This window comes from Anthonomus grandis, chromosome 3, assembly GCF_022605725.1.
Source record: "Anthonomus grandis grandis chromosome 3, icAntGran1.3, whole genome shotgun sequence".
NCBI lineage: Eukaryota > Metazoa > Arthropoda > Insecta > Coleoptera > Curculionidae > Anthonomus > Anthonomus grandis.
The window spans coordinates 14,636,934-14,656,420 of record NC_065548.1 but is presented as its reverse complement, the minus strand read 5'-3'; the positions used below and the strand labels follow the sequence as shown (position 1 = coordinate 14,656,420).

General features: G+C 29.5%; 1 protein-coding gene across 1 annotated transcript in view; it reads right to left on the bottom strand.

Annotated features, from left to right (window-relative positions):
- LOC126734418 (androglobin-like) overlaps positions 1-18,056 on the bottom strand; it is a 40,658-nt gene extending 22,602 nt beyond the window's left edge. The window contains exons 1-5 of the mRNA XM_050438039.1: positions 17,849-18,056; positions 17,393-17,503; positions 4,213-4,480; positions 3,549-3,731; positions 3,325-3,489 (exon numbers count right to left, since the gene is read on the bottom strand). Of these exons, the coding sequence (XP_050293996.1) occupies positions 3,325-3,489; positions 3,549-3,731; positions 4,213-4,480; positions 17,393-17,503; positions 17,849-18,016 (895 nt within the window). The 5' untranslated portion in view covers positions 18,017-18,056. The remainder of the gene's footprint in view (positions 1-3,324; positions 3,490-3,548; positions 3,732-4,212; positions 4,481-17,392; positions 17,504-17,848) is intronic.
- Positions 18,057-19,487: the final 1,431 nt, after the last annotated feature.

Genomic DNA, 19,487 nt, shown 5'->3' with positions numbered 1-19,487 from the left:
AATTGGATTCCTGAAAGTACGGATAATAAATATCCCACCATGACTTTTGCTGCTAGTAAAAATGGCTGGATAAACTGCGAAATCTTTATTAACTTTTTAAAGAATAATTTGGTTACCACATTCACTGAAGAGAGACCTGTACTGCTGATATACGAGGGACATACCACCCATATTACCGAAGAAGTTGTACAGTTTGCAAAAACTCAAAATATTGAAATTTTAAAATTACCAGCCCATATAAGTCATTTGTTGCAACCCCTAGACCTTTCTGTTTTTAAATCAGTTAAAGTATCCTGGGATGAAAGTTTGTGCGTTTGGCAACGAAAGAATCCAGGAAAGCGTGTTTCAAAACGGGAGTTTGCACTTCCTTTGGACTTTGGAAAGATTTGGGCCAATTTGGAAACAAACATTATTAAAAGCGGATTTCGAAAAGGAGGAATTTTACCATTTAATAGGAATGTTATAACCCCTGACATGTATGATCGTGATATATGGTTAAAATACCACCAATTTTGGCATCAAAACAATAATAAGCCATCAGTATCAGATAAACCTACAGACATTATAACCGAAAAGACACCGGAGCAAAGTGATCCATGTTTTAAAAATATTTTATTGGATACAATACGATTGAATAAATCGGAAAATCCTCAAGCGATTAGACCGCGAAAAAAAAAATTTGCAGGTGCTGAAGTTTTAACTGCTACAGTGGGACACACAATTCTTAAAAGCAAAACTACGAAAGTCGTTATCGAGCAAAACGATGTTCCAAGCACTAGTGGAATGAACAAATGTAAACCTAAAAAAACAAGAAGATAAGTTCAAGTTCTGAATTTTCAGATTACAAAGAGCCAACATATATTGACACCGAGGATGACATAGATTTGGAATCAAATAGTTCCAGAGAAAACCTCTCAAGATTTTGTGATGTACAGGAAATTACTGAAGAATCTGATGGCTCAGAAAACATACCTTTGAGCGAATTAAAGAACCTATCGGATAAGGATCAGCCTAAAGATCTAGCTGTAGGCACATACATAAAAGTGGCATTCAAATCTCGAAGTTGTGAGAAAATATACGTTAGCTTAGTGACCAAAATAGTTGAGCCATTTAAAATGTATGACTGTTCCTTTATGAAAGCGGCTGTAGGGCAAGAATATCCCAAAAATACTTTTATTTTCTCAGACGTAAAAGACAAATCAGTGGTGTATAAGTATGAAGTTTTGGAAAGTTTAAATAGACCGGTGGTCAGACGGGGGCTTTACACTTTTTCTCCATTTTACGTTTTTACTTAACTAAATTGCGATATGGATTTGGTTTTTTTGTACTTTTTCTTAAATTTCCACTTATTTGTTACATTCCTTTGGTTTAAATAAAAAATATGCTTAAATTTAAAAATATTGTTTCCCTTTTTCTGATGGTACGCATTTTATATTAAAGATATATCAAAAATATAATTTATTTCGATTTTTTAAGCTTACTAAAATAAAAATATGATGCTCTTTCCCGTTCTTTTTTATAATACGATTTAACTTCTTATTTTATGTCCGATAGCACTTTCCCCCTCCGGTTGGGAAAGAGCAATCACCTGCAACATTAAATATATATATTATTATATTTCCAAAATTTGTAAAAGTCTTTTTATTTTTAATACTATATCTTTATAGGAAACTCCTGAACAAGTTCGCAAACAAAAATTAATTCGGCAAAGTATATATTCAAAAAAAATATGAAGATGTAAAGAGGCAGTATTAAAATTCTTGGTCGCACTTACCCCACCTTACCTTACATTTTTAAAAGAGGAAATTTTCAGCTATATATAAACACATATAATAATGTTAATTTAATATATTGATGTTAGATTTTGGATTGAAAATAAAAAATAGGAAAAGATATGTTTTATTCTCAGTGTAAAAATAACATCTTCAAAGCAAAAAAGAAAATTATTGATACTGTTATTCCTAAAACCGCCTCTAAAAATTTTAAATGGCATCTCGCGAAATGTCATCTTGACAAACGGCGAGTCATTTCAGTGTTTTTGTGAACTGTTACGATAGTTAAAACTTGTGCCGTTTATGCTGCATTATGGAAAAAAAAAACAATTTAAGCCGATCTTTTCACAAGTAAATACGAATATTGTCATAACATCATATCAAGAGACAACCGTCGTCATAAACATAGAATAATAAAAAATTATTAAGAAATCTATAATAATTATTAAATAGTTAATTTCCATAAAAATGCCTTTTATTAGATAAGTACCTTTACTCTAACGAAGTACTTTAAAAAAAAACATATAAAGTGTTTATAAACAATAATATTGTTTATTATTTAAAGCATAATCTATTATTAGTAAATATTTATCATGTACATATTTTTTGACGACGCCACTGGTAAAGATTACTTGTGTCGGTGGAATCAATAGTGCGATTGAGCGGCGTTGCGATGTTGTTGGCTTTTTCTCTAATATTGGGACGTTATCCGCATTTATTTGTTGATCAAGTTTGAATGTTGACCTCTTTATAGAGTATCTTATCATATGTTATGAAAAAGAAATGCTTCATATTTTATTAAACCGGAATAGTATTGTTTTGCGCCTGTCAAAATAAGTGATATTATTAAGTGTTTTTTTGTCAATTTTTACATAGGTATCATTGCATCAGAGATGTAGTAAACAAACTGCCTATAGTTCCATGGCAATGCTAATTCTAGCCTTTCAATGTTCTAAGGCATCTTCTTATATTTTAATTGGTTTCTATAGGCATGTTTAATTTAAATTTAATATTTATATTTTATTAACTTACAAATATATTATACTTTTGGAAGATTGCCTACACTTATTGTATTATAACATTATACTTGTTTTGTTATAAGTGGTTAGGTTGAATAGCTCTATTAAATAGTATTTTATATAAATTTTCATGATATTAAAAAGGCGTTTATAATTATTATTATTATTATTTCGTGATCAAAAGGTATAATCAAAATTGTATTTAAATAATATTCACACTTGAACTGTACATAACACATATATGCTTAAAGATGATTTTTATTAGTAGCAGTTTTATAGTTTAATATCGCTTTCACAGTGAAGAAAAAGTTGGCACCAGGCTTGATTAAATACTTGAAAAGCAATCATCCAAAATATTCAAAGAAGCCTATCACAATTCGAAAAAGAAATTGTGAGACCGAAGTCTTTCTGTAAATTTGGTAAATGTGTACTATATCAATTTACCAATGTCCATATGGCGTTTTAATTTCTTATTAACCCCTTACACTTTTAACCTATACAAGCGTGATAACTATTAGTTGCTTGAAATATACCTTTTGTATGCAGTTTTTGAGGTATCCATCCAGTTAAGCAATTAACTATATCAAAATCATTATATTTACTAATTTTGCTTCTTGTCAAACTTGCCAATTTAAGCAGTGCCTTGCAAAGTATCATAGGCCAAATATCCACTGTATCTTTTTTTACTGATGAAGCAGCTAGAAGAATACTGGGCATTATTGATTTTAGTGTCAAATGATATTAGCTAATTTTTTACCAGTTTTTGGTTTACTTTTCACACGTTTTGCCGCAACAGTTGTGTTATTTTCCATAGGAAAAACTTCTTTTTGTTTATATAGTGTTGGCAACAATAATTTATTATCATCATCTAGAGGAAGCTTATCATCAACGTAAACCTTACGCCATGTTCCTAGCCAAAAAAGGCGCACTACATATTTTCCTAAAAATAACGTACTACACCTGATAATTAATTACACATAATAGTTTCTCAAAGTTTCAAAGCGTTTTTTTAAGCCAGTTAAAACAAAGCAATTCCAGTTGACCTATTTCATAGCTCTCCTATACGTTAGAGCTATCAAAAGACTGGAATATCAAGTGTCTATTTTAATATTTTACGGCTCTACAGCGAAAAAAAAATAAAGAGAGACAAAAAGGTCGGCCATTGTCAAGCCTCATTAACTCTCTTTTCTGTTTGCCTGTTTAGTACGAAATAAAAAAAAAGTAAAAACTTTTTCCTGTTTTTCGCTGAACAAGGCAGAAAAAAGAGCGCCTGAATAAGCCTGTTGAATTTTGATTTGTTAGCTTGGAATTTACTGGAAAGTGCGAAGGGAATAGTAATGAGGTTTTCTTAATTAGCGAGATGAAAATAAGACAATAATTTTTAAGTAAATAAGCCGCTTTCTCGGTGAAAGTATAGTTACCCGCAGAATTGTATACTGCCGAATGTTCTCCTTTAACAATTTTACATTGGGAATAAATGTGGTGCCAAGGACGCCACGGACGAAGTTGCTCTAATGTATAATATCCAGGATTGCCATATTCTGTGGGAAACGGTTTAGTACTGCTAATATATAATAGATTTTCTATAGTTGATATAAAATTTCTATAGAATTCTATATTTAGGAGGTGCTGGTTTGGAGTTAGAAAATCTGGATATTCCGTCAAAGTCGAGTAAACTACAAAATTAACCTAAAATGATATCTTTAATAAATATAAGGTAGGGCTAAGTTAAATATTTAATATTAAACATGGTGTTTCATTGGGAAATGGACATAATCAAAATGCGAGGTGGTTTAGCAAAAGTTAAATTATTTTTTGCCTAACCACCATAATCATGTTTTTGCCCACATTTGCATATAGGGGCTACCTTATGACTTAGGGTATTATTTTGAGGTCAAATAATACCCTAAAAACTCTTTATTTTGGTAATCAAATAAGTACCAAATTACTATTATTTTTCAATATAATATTTTAATAAAAAAGTTAGGTATTGAGAGTCAGATAGAAACGTATCATCCATTTTTCTCTAAGAGACCAAACAAAAACAAAACAAAAAAAAAACACAAAGTCACGGTCTCATCCAATCCATATTTTTTTTTTTTTTTTTTAAGCTACACGTGTTTTGCTCCTATCGGAGGTCATCATCAGGCGTAGACCTACATAGATCACATTTTTGCATTTTTGATCACACATCTTTGCAGTCTTATAACTTTGTATGTGTATTTATTTCACTTATATTTTTTGCGGAACCTACCTAATAGGTACAAAAAAACACTGCAATACCTTACCTTTTTAAGGCGTTTAAAAAGCAGGCGATCTATTTTTGTTAAAACTGTCAGTTTGACGCGTGCAATTTTTCAATTTTAGTTAAAACAGTAAGTTAATAAAATGGTGTATACGCTAGCCGAAAGGATAGAAATAATTTTCCTTTATGGAGCTCAAGATCGGTGTGCTCGCAGAACCACGAGAGCATTTAATGAAAGGTATCAAGATAAAAACGTGAGCCATACATACGTATTAGAATTGATACGAAAATTTGAAGAGACGGGATCGATTTGCAATAAGAAAAAATATGAAAATAGAGTTGTCGATGAAGCATGGCAAGTTGAAGTACTAGGACAATTTGCTATGGATCCAACTTTGCCTATACCAAAGGCCGCAAAACTAACAAATATTTCCACTGGTTCCGTACATAAAGTTTTAAAAAAAATAAGTTCTTTCCTTATGAAATTCATATTCTTCATGAACTCGGAGAAGATGATTTTGATAGGAGAATTCAATTTTGTGAAGTGATGTGCCAGCGAATTGACGACGATCCCCACTTATTGAAGAACATTTGCTTCAGTGACGAATCGACTTTTTTTTTAAATGGCCTGGTAAACAGACATAACTGTAGATACTGGGATAATGAGAATCCGCATGTTTTTCGGGAAGGCCATACCCAATATTCCCAAAAAATTAATGTTTGGGCAGGAATTTATGGGAATGAAATAATCGGGCCATTTTTCTGAAGAAAATTTGACTGGCGAAATTTATTTAAACGTTTTAGAAAATGCAATATACCCTTCCATCATCCAATCTATGGAAAATCAAGTAGATCAACATGGTGCTATATTATTGAATGAAAATAATATACATTTTCAGCAGGATGGAGCTCCCGCGCACTACACTTTGGTAGTTCGAGAGTGGCTTGATGAAAATTTTCGAGAAAAGTGGATTGGCAGACGTGGTGTAATCGAATGGCCTGCGCGGTCTCCGGACCTAACCCCACTAGACTTTTTTCTTTGGGGCTACTTAAACAGCAAAGTTTATAAAACTCCACCTGAGAGTATTGAGAATTTAAAAAATAGAATATTTTAAGAATGCAGAGAAATTAGCGGGCAGACCTTTATCGATGCTCGTAAGGAGTTTGAAAATAGGCTTTTTTATTGTCTTGCTAATAACGGCGCGCATTTTGAACATTTAATAAAATAAATTTGTTAATCTAATTAAATTTGTTTTTCTACCCTACCGATTTACACTTTAATTGCTTCTTGGTCAATCAACTTTATTTTTTTTACAACCATTGATAGCATAATGAATGCCCTTTAAAATAATGTATCACACCATGGGGTAGCCATTTGACATACCAAAGTTTGGCGTAAATAAAATATTCATTATTTCTAGATATTCTCGCTAACTATTTGCTTACACATTTACCGATTTCATTTTTTTTGGTACCGTTGAATAGAGAATTTTACGCTCCTTACTATGATATATCACACGATGGGGGTTTTTTGACATATGCCCATTTGACATATTAAAGTGAGGTTAGCTGGAGGTGAGGAGGTGATTGACAGAACTTCAGTAAATGCATAATTAAACATCCCCCTGTATATCTAATTTGAAATGTTTTTTTTTTTTTTTTTTTTTTTTTTTTTAAGAAAATTATTAAGGGTGGATCGTTTTGAAATGAAAGCACTGTATTTCCGTTGCTTTTTGAGCAAAATAAATAATACATTTTTTTAACGTATTTAGTGTGCTAAGGCCCATGTAAGATAAACAGTATAATATACCCTTTAAGTATTTTGGATACGGTATTAAAATAGAGTTTAATTATTTATTGAATCAGCTATGAATAAAAATAAAGTACAATTTCTTAGGCATAATAATAATTAAGTAAATTTGGTAAAAGCCCTAATAAAAATTATAACAAGAGAATCACACAACTGTTCGTATAACAAATGGATCGATGAAACAAATCCGTCTTTGACTTAACGCAGATTGCCTCATATCGACGGGCTGATATTTGGCTATAAGCGCACCTATATCCAGCAATCCGTTTTAGATTTATCCCCCAGAAGAGACATTTTTGGGCCAATATTCGCTAAAAATAGATTCAAGCCACTTTTCTGGTCTTTTCAGTTTAGAACAAAGCCAGAGCTCAATATATGCATTTGGAGATTTGCCAGAGTTATCATGCTGTCTCCCCAGTCTCAAAGAAAAATGCATAAATGATTTCGAAGTAATTTTCAAACGTCAACATTCTAAAACTTGATATTATGCCAGAAAACTTGAGGAAATGTGATTTTGATATATACGTTTAGATTTTTAACTCTCGGAAATTTTGTATTTTTCTAAATTATTTAGGAATCATAGTTCTGTCAATATAATGCATCAGTAAAAAAAAATATTTAATAACAACACGAAAAGGTCTTTGTTATATCTAACAATTATTATACCATAAAAATCCCCAAATTTTCACAAAAATGCAATTTTTAACCTTTGACATTGCATTCTATAATTTGAATTCTATATTCTAAACATAAATAATTATTGCCTCTTTATTGAAAGCTACTACATATAGTATTTTGGTAAAAATCCTAAAGAAATTTAAAACGATTTATGGAAGGCTTTTAAAAAAAAGTTGCCGAATTTGATTATCGTATTTCAAGGGCTTATTTACACTAAAAATGTCATTTTTTTTTACTTTATTTGGATTATATTTAGCAAAGCATTTGTGTTTGTGGCAAGCCTTTAAAAAAAGTGATGAGGTCTTGACTGCTACAGACAAAAAATATATTAAATAACAATAAGAACAAATGCCTTTATGTCACGTAAAACTTTGAATATTTTGTTTGTTGCTGCGGTGAGACCTAGGCAAACCATAATATTTACACATTTTATTAGAGAGATAAATTTTTATTATTTATACCTATTGTCAATATACCAACCTTTAAAAGGTGTAAAACATTTTAAAGGAAAAAATTGCCTAATATACTGACTAATATTGCCTAATAATATATATTGACTAATATATTGCCTAATATACTAACATATACTGGATAGGTATATAAGAACATTAATAGTGTACATATAAAAAAATCACAAATGGTAACATAAGTATTTAAATTACTAATGGCTTATACTAGTATATACAGGTTGGCGAATAGAAGACTACACATAGGCATTATAAATGGGAGCACCGTTTCTCGCTTATTTTCTGATTGAGAAGCGGCGAGGCGCATTCCGATCTTCTAATTTGCCACTTTTGGAATGGCACAATCAGCAGATCTCAATTTGCTATGTCATCTTAAAGCGCTATTTTAATTTTTTTTATATATTTATCTTTATAGATGTTTATACTCTTTCCGAAAAAGTTCAATTGACTAAATGTTTTTATGGAGGCAATTCATATGTCGAGGTAGCGTAGCTCGTTCTGCGGTATTGCACAGATGATCCTTAGTTTTATTATTAATATTATTATTATTATTATTATTATTATTATTATTAGTATAATATAGCTCTACGTCTTCTAAAAACTGACATTTGTATATCGATGAAATGAGATGTGATAACCAGGGCCATCTAATGGTTTCTCATACTCAAATATTGCGGTGCAGATATAGAATATGTCATAGTCATACAATATATATCTTTACTAAGTATGATATTCATTTGCATGCTGATTGTTTTGTAAAATGTCATCAAAAATAGTGAGCGAATTATACCAGTAGTTCGCTTTTGTACCAGTCAATAAAAATTGTCTTTTTTGGAAATACAACATTACATTTTCAGTTAGGAATATTATGAGTTTTTATGATAGTACATCTAGTAAACAATCGGCTTAGACTTGACCAACATAAAGAATTAAGTCAAATTTTAAAAAAAAGTTTTATGATTTGTACTCAGTGGTTGGCTCGTACATACACCAGCTTTTTTTCTAAAATAGGAAAAAAATTACTTTTTTTTAAAAACATGTTCTTATGTACCTGTTAATCACTATTATTAGTAAGAAATAGTCTTTTATTTCTGATTTCTTTCCTTTTGTATTAAATGGGTTAATATCTCCTTAAACCTTATTTTTTTCCAACCATGCAAGGCAAACTGACGTATCGTGAAGAAGTTTTTTTCATACCCTTTGAACTATTTATTTATTGAAATTTTATACTAACAGTATTTTATAATAATGGTGTACTATAAAAAACCTAGCCATGCATTATAAACACTTTAATTTAAGTAAAAAATTCGAACAAATAAATAAAAATAGGGTCGCTAATTTTATCTGAAAAAATATATGTCACGCATTAGCATAAAAAATATATATACGACAGCTCTTCAGTATTCTAGAATAATAAAAAGTTCGCACGAAATTCTTTAGGGAAATTAGGAAATGTGAAATTGATGATGCGAAAAAGAGGATGGCTTGTTAAAATTTATTGCTCGCAAAAGATAAAATGATTGTTATTTGAGTAACGTAGATATGTTTGCTTATTACATTATAAAAGAAATATATAAATTTAAAAAAAAATGCTTAGTATTTTTCTTCTATTTAGGTATGTGCTTGTCAATTTCAGAACAGACGCCCCTGCTCAAAAATAATAACCACAATTTTTCAAGCTGAAGGCCGCTTTAAAGTTCGCCCGAAAAACAATAACGGAGCCGTCAACTTTATCTTTGGAATTGATAGATGAGAAAGTCGAAAATGGTTCAAGTTCATGGAAAATTGATTTTGCTTTGTTATTATAATTTAAACCAGAGCACGCATTAACGGGAAAACCTGCAATTAAATCGAGAGGAAATAGAATGGAAAGTGATGAGAAAAAAGTGGAAAGTAGTCAAAATAGCCATACAAAGTGATAAATATTTTTAATATAGTTATATAATTAAACAGGGTGATTGGTAATATATGCATCAAAACTTAATTCTAGGTTAAACTTGTGCAAATATCGATGTTGCGCCAAATATGTCTTAGTAAAATATCGCTCATCATTCAGATGCAGGGTGTTAAAACTTAATATTGGAATCAAAAAGAGCATTGCCAAAGCATATTTGTATGTTCCTAATACACAAATATAAATCTACATCTGTTGTTTAATAAGTTTTCCAAGGCTCAGTTTTGAGATTACTTTGTTCCTACTGTATATCAATGATATTGATGATACTACACTTTTTTGGGATGACGTAGATACCCAATTACTACACCTGAGCTAAATAGAAGACCTAAAGGTAGTAAAGTCTTGGCTTAATAACTTCGAACCAAGAACAAAAGAAAATTCTGTTAACTGAAAATTACTAAATAAATAGTCTCGATCTTTTTCAAGAAGTATGATTACTGAATTTAAGCTTGATATTTTGTTAAACAGTAAAAATAAAAATTAATAAGTTCTTGGAAGTTACCAAAAGCTAGACAAAAATCAGAAATTGCTTTCTATCTTAACCTATGACTTTCTATAAAGAGCAAAAGAATATGCCAGCCAGACATGAGTTATGCGATACAATCAGACGGATTATCCGATGACCCACATAATTTATTTCAATCATATAATGCATATAATTGTAATTTAGAATAATCAGAATTTCATAATATTAGGCGATATATAATTAATACTAATTCTACCGACTGCCCCAGTGATGGAATTAATATTGAATATTATCTCTAGGACAATAATAGGAAAATGTTATTCTATTTTTTGGCATAAAATGTAAAGGGCGCCAGCTACACTATACTCACATGCTGTTTCATGCCATAACTTTCTTACAAGTATCGTTTTATTATTTTTAAAGTTACTAATAGAATGATGATTTTTAAGTAACAAAAACCTATTTTGATTAAACAAAGCATTTTGGAAATATTAGCAGAGTTAAAAATATTTTAACACTAATTGAGGTTATTAATGAATATTATTAATAAATGAAATAATGTAAAACATCGCTTTAACAAATGCGCAAAATATTCACCATTTACTTTCAGGCATTTCCTTAATCCTTTCACCAAATAGTGCATTACTTGGAATAAAGTTCCTTGTTTATTTTTGATAACATTGGTGGAATCAGGAATTTTTTGCAATAGTTGCTCTCGTGTATGGATTTCTTCTCTACAAACTAATGACATAATATAACTTCAAAAGATAAGGATCCGGACTACGTGGAGGTCATGGAAATTCACTGTCATGACCCAATCATCTGCAAGGCAACCATTCATCTAAAGAATTGAAAATTGCAACTGAATATTGCAGTGGAGCTCCATCGTACAGATACCGCATATTTTGTTGTAGATTTAAAGAAATATCATCAATTTTGTAAAAACTATAGATACTGATTACCAGTAAGCATTGGGGGTAACTCAAAAGGTCCAATAATATTGCTACACCAGATATTATTGGATGTTCTAGTTCCCAGGTATAATTATTTCGCTAGTTAAACACATCGTCTGCTGAAGGTCGTTTTGTCCGTAAAAAGGATTTTGTTAATAAATGATGACTAGGTAAATTTGTTATCCGTATTATCCATGTTTAGGATGTTTGACTACCACAGAACTTGCAACAGAACGTTTTAATGCAAATAGTTTTGAAATCGGGAAGTGTAACCGAAATATATGTACTATATCTTTTTTTTTTCCTATAATAAGATATTATATAATTTTAGAAGTAGGAAAGTAATAGCATGAAACAGCATGTAAATATTGTGTAACTAACGGTCTATATACTTTATGTCAAAAAATAGAATAAAATCATATTCCTCATCGCCAACATCGATACCTCATAAACAACTTAATCTATAGAGAGAAAACAGATTCAAAAACTAAATTTTAACACCCTGTATCTTATTCATTAGCGATATTCCTTAGTAAGCATATTTGGCTTAACATCGATATTTTCACGAGTTTAACCTAGAATTGCTTTTTGTAACATTCATTACCGACCACTCTGTATAAATATTTCTATATATAAGATGAGGCAAAATAAATCACATTTTACAGATATCTTAAAACAGTAAAAATGAAAATAATACCTTTTTTGGTTCTGTATAATGATAAACAAATTATAATAATATTTAAATTATTAGCAAATTGCAACATACAAAAACAGTACAAAAATTAGTATTAAGGGACTACAAACTAAATAATAATTATTTATACGTTTTTTTGCTGTAAGTAGTTTTAAGTTAAAAAAATTGGTCTTGAGATAAAATAAAAATAATAACAGAAACAATCAGATAAAAGACTACAAATACAAACTCTTAATTAAAAATGGCCAAACAAATGATTATCAATTTATTATATTGCTAAATAGAAAGACAAAAACAGTAAAAAAAAAAACAAAGAAATTAAGAGAATAGGTAAATGCAACCATAACTAAAACTCTAAATATACCCCCTCAATAATCTTTTAAACAACTTTATATTAACATATTAATTGAACATACCTACATAATTCAACTTCATTGCACACAAAAAATAAAATTACCTCTATATTAAGCATATTACTTAAAACATTTGTTAAATTATTAACTAGACAAACAGTTAAAATATCATAATGGTATGTTTCTATCCAGTTAGAAACAATGTTAACTTTATTCTACGAATATAAAACAATTTCGTCAAGCTTTTGTTTGAGATGATTTTTCCGCGTAAGCGAATTTCAACTCTATCAGGAGACATTTCCCTTTACTTACCCAATAAATTGCTATAAATCTTCCTAAGATTGACAATGTCTCGCTCACGCATCGCCTGATAAGTGAACTGAAAACTGTGACTTTTTTCTTTGTTGAAAATCTTTATGTCTTCAAAATGAAATATATGGTGCGTGAGAAAATGATATTACCAAGGCGGTTCTTTCTCTGTTACTGTAATTTACTTGTAATACCTCCTTGGTTCGACCGGCATAATGTTTGCTACATGAAAAGGGTATTGAATAAATTATACTAGGCTAGTCTAGAATTGATTTAGTCGCGTTTAACATTTTAAAAAGCAAGAAAGAAAGTATTGTGTTACCAGACGATAGTTATTGGCTGTAGTAAAAGCTATTGAGTATTTCCATAAATATTTGTATGGTCAACGATTCATCCTTAGGACTGACCATGCTTCTCTGAAATCGCTGTTTCAGTACAAAAACCCTAAAGGACAAATAGCAAGTCTTCAACGATTACAAGAGTATCACTTTATACTATAAAATAGAAAAGGCGAATATCACCAATATGCCGATGTTTTATCGATAAGAACCTGCATTGAAACATGTCAGAATCGTCTTAAAAAGGAATTTAAGCAGCATCCAGAGGTACTTACTCGTAATCGTATTGGCCTTAACAGTCCTGAAGAGTGAGACGTAGCTAGTTTAATCCAATATATTAATAATAATAAATAAAATCTTAGCTGATTAATTGCTCCAGTTTATAAGATGAGGCCTAGAATGAAGGACGATTTCAAAAATTATTTTTCTTGTGATTAGGATTTGTATTTTCTTTATTGCTTGATAAACAATGAAAAATTCTTTCTGATATAATTATTTATTAATCGTTTTATGAGAAAATTGCTCATAATATCTTGTTCATTTTTATATTGAAAAGACTCATGACTTAAGTTTTAAAGGCTGTTGGATAAACAATTTTTCGAATTTTCCGAACAATTCTCGAACTGGTTAGCTTTCAATATGAATTTGTTTGAATATATCCATATTTTTCCTGCATAATATTACATTCCTTGGAATGGCTTTAACACTATGTTTATTGTTAAAAAAATTATTTTTACTATAAATTATTGACAATTTATATTTTAAATAAGATTTACGGCAAATCACTTTGATCTTATTTATACGTAATATAATTACTGATGCAACTTTAGTGAAAATTTTATTTATTGCATATTTTATTTTGTAGGTTAGATAATAATATAAAGTGTATAACTTTTAAAGTTTTGTTCTTATTGAATTTCATATCTTCATTAAATTTTTTAGTAAAAAGGCCTTATTTTTTATTACCCTCAAGAAACTGACATCCTGGCATATTATTTACTGTAAGAGAACGCAATTCTGGCAAATAACAAAAAATACTATCTTTAGAAAAAAAAACATAAATAAGTGTGATCTACGACACATTTTTTCCTAAGGTTATTTTTCTTTCTGAATAGTTAGCCGAATCATAAGTTTCTTTATAGATGCATTAAAGATTCTAGAAACAAGTTTTATATAAAATAGAAAAACGTCGTGATTTAGCGCTTACAAATAGCCAATGACAAATTCTATATTCAAAGAAATTTCTTAAACTATGTTGGGACCTTGCTAAAACTTTTAAAGTTCCTCCAAGAAACTTGATTAAGCCATAAAGAACGTAATTTTGTTCTATTTAAGCTATAGATTATAATCCTAAAATTATTAAATTTATTTAAGGAAAATATGTACGTTTTTTTTTTTAAATTATTTATTAATTTAAGCAAGGACAAAAATAATAAAAAGTTTGAAATTTTTACGTATTTCATATTGGCAAAGTTGCTTTATACAAATAAATCAATCATAAAAACTTCTCAGGGTCATTGCTATTATAACATTTTAGGGTTCCTCAATCCTAAAATGGAACCTTTTATAAAAATATATTTAAATTGGTCCTGGTAAAATCCAAATGGTCATTTGCTCGTTCTTTAAACGCGCTGAATCTTTAAAGCATATAAAAGCAAACAAATGCTTACTGTATCCATTTAAGTTATGCATCAGTCACGGCATTACCGATATCAAACTGTTGGTAACCTTAATAATTAAAAAGTCAACCCATTGACTGCAGCCTTATGCTAGGATAAGATCGCCTTTAAAATCTTAAGTAGGAAAACACCTCGAGTGAATATTTTGGAGGTCTTTTTAAAAAATTTTATGTAAATCTGCCAAGTTGGAATTGACTTATTCTTGTGAAAATTATGGAAAATTGTTTGTATTGTTTAATATATTAATTGCAAGAAATAACTGTAATAAGATAATGTTTTAATGTTTTGAGACCTCTTACCGTTCCAATAAAATTCCAATGAAAACAAAAAAATTTTTGATATGGGTCATGTTAACTATTCATATTTACCAATGTTTTAACCTACAAACAAAATAAGACCCCAACTAACAAAGGTGCTATTAAGTACTAAATAATACAAAATCATAAATTCTGTATAAACAAACTTTTATTAATTCGAAAATTAATTAAAAATAATTAGAACAAGTAAATATAATTTTGTGAAGCTATTAGTGAAACGAAAGTTGTTCATCCACCTCCTATTTAAAAACTTTAATTTTTCTAGAAGAATATAAGTTTTTACTTCATATAGACGTAAATCAGTTTTGAAATTAAAAAAAGCACCGTATACTACATATATCTGCAATTTTCCTGTATAATATTTCATTCAAAAAACATATCTTTTTATCAAAAGCAATCTCTATTTTAAATTTTGCATAGTATTGTAAATATGTATTATGTCCTCTGCAGCAATCTTTCGGATAGCTTTTACACTATCTTAATTGTTGAAATATAATTTTTACTATCAATTGACAATTTATGTCTTAAATTAAATTTGTGGCAAATCAAAATAATATACTGTATTTACTGATACAACTAGCATTTTTTTATAGTTTAAGGAAAGCGTAATTAATCTATTAATTCTAAATATCTATTTGTTAGGCTATTTTAGGAAAAATGTCTCTTATTGTATATTTTATTTTGTAGATAATAATATAAAGTGTATAGTTTTTATAGCTTTGTTCTCATATCTTTATTAAATTTTTCAATGGAGAGGCCTATTTTTTATTTTCTTTAAGAAACTGACATTCTAGTACATTATTTACCATAAAGGAACGCAATTGTCGCAAATCACAAAAAAAACTATATAAGTGTGATCTATCGCTTCTTTAAACATATATTTAAATAAAATGATATTTATTAGACGAAACCACATTGCCATTATTTAATGGAAAATATAATATACATGCTATACAAATCTCTTCTCGCATTTTATTAGATCTACGTGTACACAGTCACTCTTGCAAGTTATACATTTAAATGTCTAAGAAAAAGTTTAAAATGAAATAAAAAAAGTCGTGATTTAGAATTTAAAAATAGCCAATGGAAAATTCTCTATTCAAAGTCATTTCATATTTGTATTTAGGGAACTGGCTAAAATTTCTCCAAGTTTTTCCAAAAACTTGAATAAGCCATAAAGGACGTAATTTTGTTCTATTTAACCTATAGAATATGACCCTAAAATTATCAAATTTAGTTAAAGGATATGTAGGTTTTTTGGTTAAATATCGTATATCATAGTGGCAATGTTGCTTTATATAAAGGAATTAATCGTAAAAAATTCTCAGCAATGTTGTTACGAATACTTCAGGGATCCTCAATCCTAGCAAGGTATCTTTTACAAAAATAAATATAAATTGGTCCCGCTAGTATCCAAATAATCATTTGTTTTTTCTTTAAACGCGTTGAATCTTTAAAGCATATAAAGGTAAGTAAATGGCAATTGTATCCATTTAAGTTATGCATTAGTCACAGCATTATCGATATTAAAATGTGGTAATCTTGATTATTAAAAAGGTCTTGTCTTTATCTGCAACCTTCTATTAAAATTTTAAATCGATACATAGCTGGAGTAAATATTTTAGAGAACTCGCTTATTTAAAAACTCTTTGGTTTTCTACAAGAATATAAGTTTTTACTTCATATAAACGTAAATCATTATCACTGTCGATACCGGTCTGCTACTTACACTGTTTATTCTCGTTTAGTTTATACTTAAATTGCTGATAAGTGAAAAATGTAATTGTAATTATTTGCTGACTTCCTTATTGGTTTGTTTTTTGTGTATAAATTTAGAAATGAATATGAATGGAGATCATTTTTAAATAGCATAATAAATCACTGCAATAAAGACTATGTAATTTTTTAAAAAGAAGAAAATCGTTTATTGTAAGAATAGCTAGTACCCTAGTTTATGTCTAGATTTTTGCCTGGAAACCTGTAAAAAAAAATTTATGCTACTTTAGTGACGTAGAAGATTTAGGATATTTACAAATAAGCATTTACACATCAGATATCCTTTTAAGTAAAACGTATGTACGAAAGCCGGCAAAGTTCATCCTTTTTTTATTTAACTAGTATTTATTCCAAATTAACATGCTTTTAATGCGATTATTAAATTTTGAAAAAATACTTTTTCTGGAATTTTGAAAAGCTGTGATCACTAAAAGAGTCATATTTATTTATAATAGCTCAGCGTAAGTGATAAGAGAAGAAATCTTTATGCACACCATATATGTATTGCATTTTTGCAAATATTTTTTACTTAATTAAAATTTAAAATAAAATAACTTACATCAAATACTTCATTACATCTTTTCCACTGATTTACCGTCAAACCGGAGGGCAGATGTATTTGGTGAGGATCGTCATAGACCACTTTAATAATGTTTAGTGTAGATTTATCCTAAAAGGAAAAATGCAAAGTAAAACAACTCAATACTACTAATATGGTAATTATTAAACTAACGCTAGACTTAAGAAAAAAACTGATATGATACCTATATATGTGTATAGCAGAAATACGCTAAAAACATAACGTCTAGCCTGATTTATGTGACAAAGTGAACGTCATTAAATTTTACTAAAACTTCTTATACGGATTAGTCTATTTGTCAAATCTAGGTCTAAAAGCATTACGTATTTATGTATATTATCAATGATGATTTAAAAATCCTTAAAAATATTATAAGTAGAATAACCATGTTTTTTACATCGATTTTATCAAGACTGTGCGTATCTTAATATTTACCTTGGCTGATGTATTATCCCATCTTTCCGAGTTTATATCCTGATCCGAAAATTCCGGGAATAAGAGAGATTCAGGATCGGTGCCTTCCTGTAATGGTGTCGCTAAGCTACTTTCTTCGGAAGCAGAGTATGCATCAGTTTTTCCTTTCTGGGAGCGTTGCTTTGACATTTTATATTATGGTTGATAAATATGAATAGCGTGACAGTTACACCTACGGATGTGTTACATTTTATAGTAGATTCAAGCGCCAAGTACGAAATTGCTTCGAGTTTTATGCAAACCATATAAAAATTTTACCACCAATATTTGAATGTGTCAAATTTATTTTTAGTAGCATATTAATTTGTTATTTTTTAATATGATTTCATATTCATTGTTTCCTAAGAATTGTTGAAAAAACTAGGTATTGTCAATATTGTCACATATACAGTGCAGTTTAATTTCAAAACGAACCACCCTTAATAATAAGTTTCCAATCGTCATCACTTGTTCACCTCCAGCCAACCTCTATTTAATATGTCAAATAGAAACCCCGTTCTATGGCATATAATTGTGAGCAATATAAAATTCAACTGTTAAATAAATATCAAATAATAAATAAATTGGTTCGCGTAAAAGGGAATAGTAATCAAAAATGTGGCTTAATAATGGATACAAGCTACGTTATATAATGATGCATATGACAGTTGTCTTCTTTATAAAAAAATCATATTTCTTTAATCTCATCTTTATATAAAAGTCATATTTTTTTAAAAATTACATTTATATTTACTTTAATATTTGGGCAGGTTATAGCTGAACAACTTGCTCTCTATGTTGATTTAAATGAAACTTATTTCACATTCTAGTCTAGCCTTTAAGTTCAGTATCTATCGCAGTTCTTTCATAGGCATAGGAGAGCATACTCTACCAAAATCTCTCTATACTATACTGAAAGTTCAGGAGAATAGATTGCGAGGAACAACTACTTCCCCATAAAGCGTGTATAATAAAATAGGTAGGTAGACGTGCCTACATGGAACACCCAGAAGAAGAAGTACTATTTTCGTTTTTCTGATCACTACCAGGTTGATAATGCTGCTTGCTGTTATCATTCAATTGTGAGATATAAATGTCAAAACCTAACTGACTATTTTTTTGTGTTTATAGTTGACATTTGCCTGTGTATAAATTTAACCAATCTGCAGGTGATACCTTTTTCAGAAATCATAATAAGGATCTGTAGGTGGAGGAAACATTGGTTTGATGACAATCAATTTTCACTAGATGCAAGACGTAATATTTACCCTCAGAGAACTCTATGCTGTATGCAGATGAAGTTCGTGGGGATCTATCCGGACACAATATTTAAATGAAAGATTCACAATGTAAGTGGAAGACTTAGAAGCATAGTGCCCATGAATTTTTCCACTTTCCATTGACATATAAGCCCCATATGTAAGCATGGGACAAAGTGAGCCAGTTTAACCTCAGTAAGATCACTGGCTGGCATGCACTATGGGAAGATTGCAGATAAGACTAAAAATATTAACTTTTTACTTATTACTACCACAGCATTCATGGATAGTCATGACACTCGTATTAAACTGATTTGAGAGCGGTTTTCTGTTGCCTCTAAAAGAGTCAATGTAGATCAGAG